The sequence below is a fragment of the Sander lucioperca genome, chromosome 13 (genome assembly GCF_008315115.2).
Source record: "Sander lucioperca isolate FBNREF2018 chromosome 13, SLUC_FBN_1.2, whole genome shotgun sequence".
NCBI lineage: Eukaryota > Metazoa > Chordata > Actinopteri > Perciformes > Percidae > Sander > Sander lucioperca.
In genome coordinates, this window is record NC_050185.1 from 20,403,525 (window position 1) to 20,417,882 (window position 14,358).

General features: G+C 39.5%; 1 protein-coding gene across 2 annotated transcripts in view; it reads left to right on the forward strand.

Moving 5' to 3' along the window:
- sept8a (septin 8a) overlaps positions 1-14,358 on the forward strand; it is a 39,919-nt gene that overhangs the window by 15,116 nt on the left and 10,445 nt on the right. For both annotated transcript variants that reach the window (XM_031280751.2, XM_031280752.2), the window contains exons 4-6: positions 2,679-2,865; positions 7,925-8,086; positions 9,498-9,594. In XM_031280751.2, the coding sequence (XP_031136611.1) occupies positions 2,679-2,865; positions 7,925-8,086; positions 9,498-9,594 (446 nt within the window). The remainder of the gene's footprint in view (positions 1-2,678; positions 2,866-7,924; positions 8,087-9,497; positions 9,595-14,358) is intronic.

Consider the following 14,358-nt stretch of genomic DNA (forward strand, 5'->3'; position numbering starts at 1 on the left):
TCTGAAACAGTGGATATATATTTAACGCTTTTTAAACCAATTTTAACCCAGTTTGAAAGCCATACTCTTCGATGTTAATTGACCAGCTAATCACCAAAACCACACAGTCCATGGTTTAAATCGAGCTGTTGCAGAATTTAGATGACACTGTGGATAAAGCAAATCGTGGTAAATCTCACAAACATTTACCGCATTAGGACAGTTTTGATGTAGTCTGAAAAACAGTACTCATTGTATTGTCCTATGAGTCAAATCCCATTCAACTGGTACTCTGAGTACATGCATTAAACACACAACTTCAGTGTGTTTTCCGTTTGAATCCTGACTGTTGCAATGACAGAGTTTCTTGTCAATCTTTATCCAAAGCTATCTTTCCATTTTCAAGATGGCAACGCCGTAGTTTTGCCCAAATTAAGTCCATGTTGCTTAGGGATACAAATGAGAGAAACAGACACAAACTAATATCAGTCCAGGTTTGGCTTTTCTCAGTAGGATGGAAATAAGACGAGGTGGAACAGCATTAAAGAGGAAATAGCTGGGGGTTTTCTAACATGCATCTGTTGAATGGAGTGTTCTTGTTGTGACCTAGCCAGCAAGCAGCACTCTCACGCCCTTTGATAGCAGAATTCTCTGTAGGCTGTATAAACCAACATGCTGAAGGACAGACCCTGCAGCGGACTGTAAATGCACACAGAGAGAGCCTCAAAAGGTCAGAGTTGGTGCATTCCTCAGAGAAGATTGAAGATAGATGTGAAGAGAGAGGACAGATGACTGTAAACATGGTGCAGGCTGAGGATATAGAATATATTGTTTGGATGTCTCACTCTGAGCTGTGAAATGTGGGAGGACTTGCTGTTGAGAATTTACCATTATAGTCTGCTGTTAGAAGTACTTAGATACCATTAAAGAAACAGCTGGCTATCAAATTTAACCCCTTTACTTTTACCCCTGTGAAACTGTGCATTTTGGGCTTGTAGGTGGCTCAGAGTGGCACTTTTACTGTTGCAGGCACTTCATGTAGACCTGATAATGTGGGTCGCACTTCAGTCCCTTTGAAGCATTGTGGGTCCCTATGACTGATGGGACGTCGATTCAGATATATGACAATTTTACAGTTGTTTTCAAACTTGTTTGCTTGTCAGTCTTGCCAGTGAGAGCCGGAGGAAATGTGAAAGCAGAGGTGACACCAGCTGCAACCAGTGAGGCTGAGGTGGTCATGCTGTGCCCTAATATAGCAACATAACATAAGCAATGCACATCTGTTTGAGAACCACAGCAATGTCTGTTTAAAACATTTTTGAGACATAAATTGGAGGCGAGGCTGGTGGAATTGTGAAAATGGAACAAATTTATTGAGCATCTCAAACACAGATTATCACATCAACAGCAGATATGTCTCTCTGGACTCTCCGACACGCCAAGTGATGTCATGAGAATTAAACTATGAGAGGCTTGTATCTATGGTGACTGATAAACCACAACCTCACTTGAAAGAGACATTTCAGGCAGCTATGATGCAGTTTATTAAATATGTGGCTGACTCTCTCCAAATGAACTGAACTAAATGAGTTAAAGCTGCAGAGTCACACAAACTGCTCCAAACACACTTGCTGTGAATGCAGCATGAATTTCTTTCAAACTGTCTCATGACCTAACGTTATCAGGCTGGTGACCGTTCTGTGATAGAAAGACATTAAAAGCAGCCTGCAAAGACAAACTGCACTGCTGCATTAACAAACATCAGATATTTTAATAAAGGACATTTTATATTTTTTTGACATTTGACTTGATAATCACTGCAATGAAAAAAAAAAGTGCAGAATCAGAATCACTTCCATTGTGCCATAATTGAAGTGTATGTCTTGTTTTGGCTCCTCAGTGCTATTAGATATATATTACAGTACAGCCCAAAAGAAAAACTAAAAATATTCTTCATGTAACATGAGCTATTGTAGTGGCAATGTGTTAATGCCATGTTAAGAAAAATGATTGTATTAATCTCATTGATACTAGTGGATAATGTTTTCCAAAACTGCCATACAGGTATGTCTTTGCAAGGTGAATCTTGGATGGATTTTTGATATAAATCTGGTGAGTTAGACGAATCTGTAGAAGCTGTAGCGTCATCGATTATTTCCCCAGAGTATTGGTTCATGTCAGAGTTGGTCTCTAGCAATGCAGGTCATACACAGTGTTGTGGTATTCAGAATTGTGTTGAATTTGACATACATTTCTGGTCTCGTTTGTTTAGCTACACATGCAAAAAGCTCATGAGCAAACACTACAAACCTTTGATGTTTTCATATCACACATTACTCATTTTAACTAATTACTAACTAAAATTACTAACTAATTTTTTTTTTATTTACTGATGACACTGTAGGCTACAAGGGCCACCAGAGCACTGTGAGAGAGGACAGGATGTTTGCAGCCTCTGTGATTTGTTTCTACCAGACTCCCATAAGCCGAGCACAAATGTCATGCAGCACTAAGCTGTACAGCTCTAAGCTGAGATCTTGGCATAGAATCAAATCACACAGTTACTGAAAACATAATTGTCTTGGTTCATTTCCCCAGTGACTAGTCCATATTTCCTTATGTATTCAAACACATGAATAAAAAGACAAATATTTATGCTTTTTCCAATCCTTATAGTTTCTCTTTGGCTGTCTCCACAGTTACAAGCCCATCGTCGACTACATCGACACTCAGTTTGAAAACTATCTCCAGGAAGAACTGAAGATCAAACGCTCGCTGTTTAACTACCACGACACCAGGATCCACATCTGCCTTTATTTCATTGCCCCGACAGGACACTCCCTCAAGTCCCTGGACCTCGTCACTATGAAAAAACTGGACAGCAAGGTACACACAATTGACACACATCCATATACTGTGGTTTTCCCCTTTGGCAAAAAGCACACACACTCCCAGTCCTTTCCCATTGTCTGTGATAACTATCAGTGTTGCTGAAATCCGATCTCCCTTTCACTGTGACCGGTGTGCATTTCACTGAGACGTGGAGATCCCTGATCTTTTTGTTGGGGTGTGGACTCTCTGTGTCCCAAAAGAAAAGGAAAACGAAAAGAAAAATGTCGCAGTGAATGTGCAAGCTTCCATTTTATTGTACAGGATTTCAAGAAAAGTTCACAGGACCTGCCCTAGGCCCTCTGCCCAAGGTTTCACACTTAAAAGCCAATATGTTGCATGTTTTTTGCAAATGAAAATGTTGCTGGGTTTTAAAGTCCATCCTACTTTCTAAATTGCCCTGTAAAACTGTATATAAGATTAAAAAAAAAACTGGTCCTTGTAAGGCAGTGATATACATTGATAAATAAATAGTACATTCTCCTCATGGTCATCTTACTAATACTGAGTACATATTTACAGTTTAAAGGCCAGTTGTACCGCAGTCAATAGTCACATTCAGAGCCACATTAATTTGTGGCTTTTTCATTGCTCTTGTGTGAGTATTGCTACACAGATTATTGGTCAGTGGGTCTGTGTTTTGCCATACATTCGATGAGTGCAGCTCAGTGGAGACACAATCACTGGCTTGGCCTCAATTAGACAAATGATTGAAAAAAATCTCATCACAACAGCACTTGGATTATGAAAGTAGGGGATGGTGGGAGAGAGTAAGTTTTAGTGGGGGAGGACGGCGTCACAAAGGGCAAGAAGGTGAATTTTAAGATCTAAGTTGAAACCATGTTGTATTTGTTGAGATTACATTATTTATGTTGTAATTTTAGGGAAATCTTTTTCTTTGTCAGCAGTTTTCCTTGAATTTTTCAGTTGAAGATTGAGCCTCTGTTGCTTGCTTTGCCGTTGTGGCTATTGCTACTTATGTTACCTGATCACTCTCTTTGTAAACCAAAGAAATATATAGGCATTCATATTATACAAAGAATTCCTATACATATACAGTATTGATATTGAGGATTTCTTTCTGCTTGATACCACACTTAAATAAATTAAACCTGTTGACATTTTGAGTAGATGTTTTGGAAAAAAAAGCCTTGTGATTAACACAGCTAAAAACGTTCAGTGGTTTTTGATCCTAAATCTTGGTTTCAACGTGTGGGAAGTGTGGAATTTCAGGAAGGGAAAAGAGCCTCAAACATTTTTAAGCACATGTTCACGAAGCCCAGAAGAGAAGAAATGACAGAGAAAGAGGCAGTTTAAATGCAAGTGAAAGTGTTTGACCTAAGGGGGTTCTACTAATGTCTTAGATAGCTACAAGCACCTAAACTGAGAAAGCTGCATGTACGTAGATGACGAAATGCCATTTATATCTTTTTGTTGAATCATGTGCGTTTGCTTGTATGAGTTTAAGATTCAAGATTCAAAAATCTTTATTGTCTAATATGTTGCCATGTTAGAACATTTTCTTTTGATTGAAGGCAGTGTGTGTGTGTGTGTGTGTGTGTGTGTGTGTGTGTGTGTGTGTGTGATGTGTGAGTGGCATGAGTTTTGTATATGTATTGCATTGGAAATGAAGGATTTGTTGTATAATGACTTTTTTTTTTTTTTAGTCAGAGGCACTCTGAACCTTCTTCCTGATGGTAATAGCTCAAAGCTTTGGTGGAGGGGGTGGGAGGCATCCTGGATGATGAAGTTGGATTTTCTTTCCACTGCTTGTATATAAAGATCAGATGGCTGTTTTTGTGGAATGCCTATGATCTTAACAGCTTGCCTGGCTATCCTAGCCAGCTTTCTCTTGCATTTATTTGGTAGGAAGCTGTACCAAGATGTGATGTTGAAAGCGATGACAGACTATCAGTGACTGGTATACTCTGGATAGAATGTCCTGTCTCACTTCAAATCCTTTAAGCCTTCTGAGGAGACACGTGCGCTGTTGGGCCTTTTTGTAAATTGTGTCATTTGGGAATTGTTAGAGGGATATGTATATGTAGGGATATGTATATGCTTGGTGTTAACAAGCTTCAGTAACAAGTTTTGTTACACCAGTCAAATTGATTTACACATTGATGTATACATATAACTACTGTTCACACTGTTGTGTGAATCACAAAGTGGCAGTTTCAGCCCTCTTAGTTTTTGGTGATGCAATGATTATAACACCAGATCAAAGCAGATGGTCAGCCTGTGTCCAAAACCTGCCGGCTTACCTCTGCCAACTATCAACGCACGGCTGCGCATCTCTGCCAAATATCTCCCGGTACTATTCAAAACAAGGACCGGATACTTCAGCCAACTGTCATTCTTAAGGGACACTTAATAGTTTTATAAGGACATCGGGAAAAAAAAACGCTTTGTCATTGTAATATATGACCAACTGTACTTTTAATGCCAAATTCATGGTCAAGAGGAATTACAGGAGTACTTCTATTTTCTTTAAATTATTTCTATGGGGAAACCAGAATACTTTTCTGACCTGAAAAAACCTAAACACAAACGACTGAGAGGACTTTACATAGAAAGGGCCAAGATCTAAATGATCCAAGATCTCATGAGGTGAAAGAGCTGACCACCGAGCCTCTGTGCAGTCTTTAACGGCCAACAGCGTGATCAAAACCTGGCACCCTATGTTTGCCAACTGCCTCCTGATGCCATCCAAACCACCAACTCTCTGTAGCCTCTTCTTTGAAGCAAGACATGGTAGCTTACCTGAGCTAAATATATTCTCTTTATCCCAGTATACGACAGGGGTGTTGAAACTAATCATTTCAGGTCCACAGTCACATTTTTTATTTTTTTATATTCAGGTCAAAGGGAGCATTACCATGTGAATATGAATTTTTATCTGGAAACTAAAGCTAAATGAACAGAGCTTTCCGGTTTGCCAGATAGCTCTGTCAGAAGCAGGGAAGCAGACCAGAAACCACTACTCCCTCAGTCTGTGGAGTCTGCTTTGCTGTCAAGACTAGACAATGGTGTTTTTCTTGTCAATGGGGTAGCCTCCCTACTAGGGCTGTCCTCGACTAAAGAAATTCTTAGTCGACTAACACTTATATGATTTTGTCGATTAATCGATTAGTTGATGTAATCGACAGAGCTGTGCTCTTTGAGAGGTGGTTAAGACTAGAAAAGCACAATATAAATGTAGTTAATGAACCATCTGTAAAACTGAGTTTCTCCACAATTAATCCTGCGAAAGCACCACTTTAAATATTGTGCTTACCAGAAATGTGCTCATAAGTTTCTTGGAAATGAGTAATTAAGCATGAATAAGCATAAAAAATGACTCATCAACTAAAGAAATCTTAGTCGACTAAGACCAAAACGACCGATTAGTCGACTAATCGACTAAGAGGTGGCAGCCCTACTCCCTACAGAGGATGGTTAAAGGCCAACCAGAGTGAATGTGGTGGGTGAAGGCAGGAAGAGAGATAATGGCCTGAAGGAGCTGTCCTTTTGTTTTAAATGCTTTTTTCTTGAATAGGAGGAAATCTTTACCATTTAATTATCTGATATTAGGATGTAGAGGTCTTTTGACAAACAAGGATTGATATTTCCTTCTAATATTTTCAAATGTCTCATAATTTGCACTATAATCAGTCAAATGTTCATGTTTTTGCTTAGACTTACTCTCAGACTTGGGTGATATAGTATTTTCAAATTATTTCTTTCTCTTGGTTAGATTGTTTTGCCTGTTTGCACCAGATCAGAGGTTTCTAACTGTTTAGTTGATGTGGAGGCTCAGAGGGAAAAACGTGAGGCAAAGATACTGTGTGAGGTGAAAGAGACAGGTACATGTATGTGTTATAAACTAAAGTTAGTGTTTGTAATTGGCCTTTAAAACCCTTAGTGCCTGATTGCCTCAAATTGCGTCAACATTTTTACTCCTTAGTCAATCTATCTCTTTTTTGGCGTTCTTAAGGCTCAGAATGTATCAACATGGTTCTTATATCCCTTGAACACTGACACTCCTCTATGCATTCATATAGAGATCTTTGGCCGTGTCAGATTAAAACAAAAAAAAAAAAAATAGAAATATCAGGCTATGTGATTTTCTTCAATTATTATTTTACATGGTTACAGCTACCCATCTGCTGCTCGTCGTTGTTCAGAACAAACACTGAGAACTATTTGGGAATACTCTTTGGCCAGCTGGGAAAACCCAGTTGTGGGAATTGAAAAAATATCACTGTCCCCTCCCTCCTCACAGAGGTTGTTGTCAGCACTGGATCGTGATTAGTGAACTTTGTTAAATAAGAGTTAAAACATGATACTGGCTGCCCTGCTGTAAATTAATGACCCAATAAAGTATGATGAGTCTGTAATTTGACTCCTAATCAGCTCTGGCTCTTGCTCTGAGGCACACTATTGAATGGATGAGTGAATCTGTGGGGATCCTCCTCGTCCTCCCAGTTAGGGATTTGGGTAATGCACCCGTTAAGAGGAATGCAGACAAACTGTGTGTTTATTTCTGCACATCTGCTGCTGATTGAAGATGGAGTCTAGTTTGTTTTCATAATCACTGTTTGTTTTATGTATCTGTTAGGGTTCTAACTGAGCTTATTCACTGCACAGTGTTGCTGCATGTGGTCTGCTATGCCTCGTCAGCCATATTTAGCAATGCACTTAGTTTGGTTTCTGTTTTTAATTGTCTTCAGTATATTTAATCAGTATTTGTTCATGACCCGCTGACAAAGGGATGGTAATTGCTCCAATCTGTAATTCCACGAACACATTGTGTTGATTCTGTGTGCATCTGCTCTCATCATATTGAGCTCGACAGGTACATTTTGTCCTGTCATGAAGCTACATGTCAGACCAGCCCATGAAAAGCCATTACATAATGAATTCCACGTACATACGCTTTAACACAAAGCAGCTTTCAATATAGAAACCCGTATATTTTTGGCATACTCAAACATAAAAACGAAGACCATGCTCTACACATTTAATAACTTTGTTTATTACATCTTCCCTCTTTTTGTTCTCGTCCTTTCCTCAGGTCAACATAATTCCCATCATTGCCAAAGCGGACACAATCTCCAAGAGTGAGCTGCATAAATTCAAAATCAAGATAATGAGTGAGCTGGTGAGCAACGGTGTCCAGATATATCAGTTCCCAACAGATGACGAAGCCGTCAGTGAGATCAATGCCTCCATGAATGTAAGTCATGTTGTGACACTGAAAAATGTCATACAATCAGTCTTTCTATCTTTTTTTTTTACCTTTACAAGAAAATACCAGATGTTTTTGTAAAATCATAGATGGGGTTGAAAGTAGAAATGATAGTATTGTACTTTAGATTTGTGACACAACAAATAGGATTTAGATTTTAAGATATGTGTACCTAGCCTACTGACTTGTAACATCATGTCTTTAGCACCACATGTGTTACACGTATGGTAACAGCAGCATTTGTTGACACAATTCTATTGCTTTTAACACGTGCTGAAAAGTATGTTGTTTGTCTTATCTAGACACTTTGCAATCCCACAAATCTTTGAGTGTATACAGGGAAAAACAGTCAAAAATATTTGCAAACACCAGCTGACCCTGTGCATGTTCTTGGACATTTGCATATACTGCAAACATTATACATACTTTTACACAAAACTGTATGAATACTTGCTCCATTCGTTTGCACCAGTTCTGCATTCCTCAATTAATTCCATAATAAAAAATATATTATGAATTGCCATGCTTGCCTACAGCTGGCTTCATGTCGTTTTGTACATTTTCCATTGTAAATATGATCCAGTTATTTAGAAATACTGAAAAGAATATGCATGTAGCAATATAACTGAACATACGCTTTTGCTCAGGCAGCAAGCACAAATACATTTTCTTCAGATTGTTTAGCCTTTTTTAGTTCTGATTTTATAATGAGGATGATGTGTATAATTACACCGTGCTCAAACACACACCCACACAAATGCCCAAACAGTAAATTATCTCTAAATAAGACTGCATTTGGTTTTTCTAGACACAGTCTCCTTGTACAGTATCCCCATCATAGTCGGTTACACCAGCCAGCTGGTTTCAACTCACCACCTAATTTTTGAGGTTGCGCATCGGGCATGTTTTCCCCATGATGCTTCACTGTCGATCCTAACGAGGTGTAGTAGCTCTGAGAGCAATAAGAAAGTGTTTTATTACTTCAACAAAATAGGCCTTTCAGCCCCAACCGAGCCACATGTTAAACTTAAAACACAGCTCTGTTGCAGCTCATATGTCAACGTGGTTACACTCTTCTCTGGTGTGGTCTGGTTTAGAAAGATAAGAGAGATGACAGCCACAGGGAAACAAGTTTTATTTGAAAGTAAACACTCAATTTTCATTCATCCATTTTGTTGTTATTTGCACATAAAGAAATGTCTGTGTCAAGTGCAATTTAACTTGTGAAGTGGTTACTGTGCTGTAAAGAACATCGGCATGTAAGTATAGGAACAAAAAACTCTTCAAGAAAATGTAACTCAGAAGAAAGAGGGAGCTGGGACTCAGCCCCTATTAATGGCTCCAGTTACATCTGTGGCCTCTTCACCTTTTTAACACTCTTCCATCCTTTCCTGTGCAGGCCCATCTGCCTTTTGCTGTTGTTGGGAGCGTGGAAGAGGTCAAAGTGGGGAACAAAACTGTAAGGGCAAGACAGTACCCGTGGGGTGTCGTGCAAGGTGAGAACCATTCACAAGCAAGTTAATCAGGGTGTGTGGCTGTTTGTGTTTCTCAAGCAAACACAACAGTGAGTACATGAAGGGGTCATTGAATGTTTGAGTCCTTTTCGTAGACTGCCACAGAATGAATATTCAAAGCAAAATGACAGAGGGAGTGCCAAACTGTGATGTTGGCACTTTTAAAGGTGCAGTAGGTAAGACTTATTAAACTAACTTTCTGTCATATTTGCTGAAACTGACCCTATGTTCGAGTAGAAGTACATGAAACGGGTAATTTAAAAAACAAAAACCGGCTTCTCTGCCACCACCTACAGCCTGTAATGCAATTTGCAAAAATCCACATCTCCCTGTTCAGATGCACCAATCATGGCCAGAGGGGGTGTCTGACTGTGTGTCAATCACTGCTCATGCACACACATTCATTCTCCCTCGTGGGGGGAGGGTCTTAGGAGAACGTTTTGGGCTTTAGCAGAAAGGGGGAGGGACTGAGAAGTTGTTGATGTTAAATTTTTTTGGCTAAGTCCTGGATCTTCCCAATCCTACCTACAGCACCTTTTGAAGTATTTAAAGTGTATTCTTGGTACCATAGTACAGTTTTGTTAACATTTATTTTAAGTCAATAGGACTATGGAAAAATAGCTTTACTTTGAAATTACACAGATAAATAGTTTTATTTCCACAAAGTGCCAGTTAATTATTACTCAACCATTTCCTGCTAGTAACTGTTTTGCTGATCTCTGTCCAGTTTCACTCACGTCACAACTTCCCTTGTCTGTAGTGAAGCAACAGAATGGCCTTGAACAGTAGTTGTCATTGTCCCTGCCAGGTGACCCGTTTGAGAGCAAAACACCATTTGCAAATACAAAACTAAGAGATTTGTAGTTTTAAATAGTTGTAATTCATTTTTGCCCTGTATAACCCTGATGATGCTGGTTAATTTGCATATATGTTGGCTGGTTGTTAGGTTGCTTGGTTACAGGTATTAACTAGGTAAATGAGGTGGGGTGATACTGTACATACAGAAATGGGAGGAGTGCTATATCATGAGATATTGGCACTGACTCGAATTCCTTTCAGCCAGTCAAGGCACAGTGTCAGTACATGAATTGTGGTACAGGCTTTATCATGCCATAATATGGGTGTGCATGTATAATGATAATAATACAATATAATGTGACAATTTGTTGCTTTTTTTGTCATATATAATAGTAAATGAAACCATCTTTGTTTTGTCAGACACTTAACCTGACCTAGATGAGCACATGCAGGAGAATTGAGGAACCCTATAATTAACTTTCACCTTTCTACTTTGCAAATATCATTTTGGTCACGCCAATATATGTTTCATCATAGACGCAAAATTGAATCATATGATTCATCATCAAAAATAAACCGTGTAGGATCTATTTTATACCACATGCTGGTCGTTTTGAGTTTTGTGCTTATGGAGAAATGGCATGCATACTAACTCAGCAGCTGAGAAGACAAGCTGTCTATCAGTATCCATGGTGAGAGATAGTTTTCTGCTCACGGCAGAGTGGCGAGTGCGTCCCACAGTTTGCCTGTTTATTTATACCCTCCCTCTTAATGAGGAGCACCCTCCACAGCTGTGAGTGGGACTTGATGCAGAGTGACACTGCAAAATGAAGGGCGAGTTGGTAGAGATTGTTGGGAAATTTACATTGTGCGTCTGTGTGCTTGTGATGTGTATGATGTTATATACCAGGGTTCTCCCTATATATTTCTGGCTTGGTGTGTGTGCGTGGCGTGCATATATGCCTGTATGTTTGCATGCATGCGTTGCCCATGGAGACATCACCAGGGATTTGTTTCCCACAGCTCATTCCTCCATGCTTGTCAATGAGAGTAAACATTTTAATTTGATAATGTCACACAGAGTTGTGCTGTGAGAATATTACTGTTTAGATGGGAGTTATACTCTCAGAGAAGCTCCCTCCCTCCAGCTTTCCCTCTCTTCCTTCTTTTCCTTGGTTTACTGCTCGTGTCCATATCCGGTCTTCCTTTCCTCTTAACATTATCCACTGACCACTCTCATTCCCCAACCCTCAGAGGACACACTATGGTTATTTATAAAGCCCACTGTGTGTCTCCTGGGGGACGGATTCCTTTGGACTCCCATCACCATGAAGCTATAGTCATGTCCTGTAACATACAGTTGTGCTGTCTGCAAAAGGTTATTTCGGCTTTACTGTAAACTAATTTCTTTGGGATTTGTCTCCATCACTCTCATAATGAATTACATCTCAGTATTACCCAGTAAACTTTGGGTTAAAACCATCTATAAAATGTGATTAGTTCAGAGACACAAAATGCCAGATGTTGCATTAAAAGAAAATTGATTGGGTCTTTAATTAATGAACTGAGTTGGCAATTGTTGTCATATTCATAGAAATTATGCTGCTGTGTTTCCATAAGCATCATACAATATTATAAGTATTATTTCTAGAGAAGAAACTATTTTATTTGTTCTTTGGGTCTAAGATCTAATTATCTTATCAACCTTGTCTGTCTTAGCCTAACAACAAACATCTAGTCTGATGGGATGTATTACAAGAAAACTACTTAGGTTGTAGTCAGGCCTGCCTGCCAACTGATGGCTCACCATTCATACAACACACTTTGTCAGAGTATCTGAGGACAGGGACCGAAGAGGACAGAAGTCTCAGTGTTTTACTCCACTTGGCTGACTGAAAGGAGGGCCTGTGTCAATGGAAACAGTTTGCGGATGCCAGATGTCATATAGATGGGTTATGCTAACCTCTCGAAGAGCCATGGAAAATTTCCATAGACTTGAAGGAAGACAGAGGAAGAGCTGTCTACTGATAAAGAGTAGTTGAAGGTGTGTGTGTGCGTCTGTGTGTGTGTGTGTGTGTGTGTGTGTTTGTGTGTGTGTTTGTGTGTGTGTCCTCAGGATCTTATTGCTCTATTATCTCTGAACTCCAGACATCTGTGACATATAACAGACCCCCCCCCATATTTATTTTCTGCAAGCTACTATGTGTTTATGCAACTATGCACACATGTTGAAGTGGGTGTTTGTATGTGAACATGGATGTTATCAGTCACTGGCTTTGCATTACATTCTCAGTTTTTTTTTTTTTCTTCTTTTAATTATAGCATTTTTCAGGTTAGGGCTACATCAACAGCTATATTAGCAGCTCTGTGAGGCATGAATGTGTGTACCAAATAGTTGTCTAGACATTTACCTTAAAACCACAAATGTGTACCTCATGGTGGTGCTCGATGAAAAGTTAAGGATCTCCAAAGCCATAAGGATACGTCTGGGAACTATTAGTGTCCAAGATTCTGTGCCAATCCATTCAGGAGATGTTTATGTTTCACTGGATAAGTGAAAACTTTCACCTGATGGTGGCTCTAAAGGAAAAGCATGGATGTCTGTACCAACTCTCATGGGAATCCAGCTAATAGTTGTAAACATGTCACTGAGACCAATAAAGTCAACCTGCTGGTAGCACAAGAGGAAATGTCAGGGGATTACCAAAGTAACTATTCATCTTCTGGAGACCATGGATGTCTATACAAAATTGTATCTGCAGTAGATAGAAATGGTTGTTGAGATAGTTCAGTTTTTACCAGTGGGTCAGTCGACCAACTAACTGACAGAAATAGAGACTACAAACTGTTTTAAATTACCAAGCACTTACAGATAATGTGTGTCAGAGATTAGCTCAATATCTTGATTTACACATCTCTTTTGCAATTAAGATTTGGGTTTATTATCAATTAACAAGCAAATTAACCAACAACATTGGTAACTGCAGATTTATTGCACCCATGTCTCCGTTTCTGTTCTCAGGCTGGCATGTATATGTCTGCAGAGCCCTGTGCAATATCTTGAGGGCTCAGTGCTGCAGTCAGTCAGAGGATTGGCCCTCATTCAACCCTCCATGGGGGGCCAGTACAGAGAGACTATGAGATGCCAAATGAACAGGCAATTTCAGTAGCCTGGATTCAGCCCCAGAGAACAGCTCATGTCTGTTTTTAACTCGTATACTCCCTCTAATGATGTGTGGTCAACCAGTAAATTTGAGTAAAAATAAGAGAGTGATTCAGACAGCTTCATGACTTTTACTTTTTTTTTACGTCTTTTTAAGACTTATTTTGTATGCAACAGCGTTAAAGTAGACAAGTTAGTGCTTATTCACACTTTTTTGTGATTTTTAGTTGTTTTTTTTAGTTTAATGAAGGACGTTCTTTCTTTGGTTATGTTGGTTTCTGATGCTGCATTGTGGTTTGCTAACATGCACTGCAGGCTGCTTTCCCAGTATTTTCCATCAGGAGAAGCTAAATGCAATGTTAATTGGGCTTTTTAAATATCATTATTGTCGTCTTTACATCCTCAGAGCTCACAGCGTGTGGTGGTATTTAAACAACATGCATCCGACTCTCCACCACTGCCACCCCGGGGTTCATGGCATATGCTCCAGCCCCTGAAACGCCACGTGCCTACACTGCACAGGCCCTCGGCCACCACACACACACACACACACACACACACACACACACACACACACACACACACACACACACACACACACAACAGAGACAACAGAACATTTTTTATAGCATCTTTCTGAGGTCGTTCTGAGGTTTGCTAACAGGTTGATCACATTAACCTCCTGAAAGGTGAAAGTTATTTTTCCTCTGACAACACATGTTTTAATGAGTCACTCTAGTTTTTCCAAGATTATCCAGCTGATGTATCAGGTTATACAGTGGACC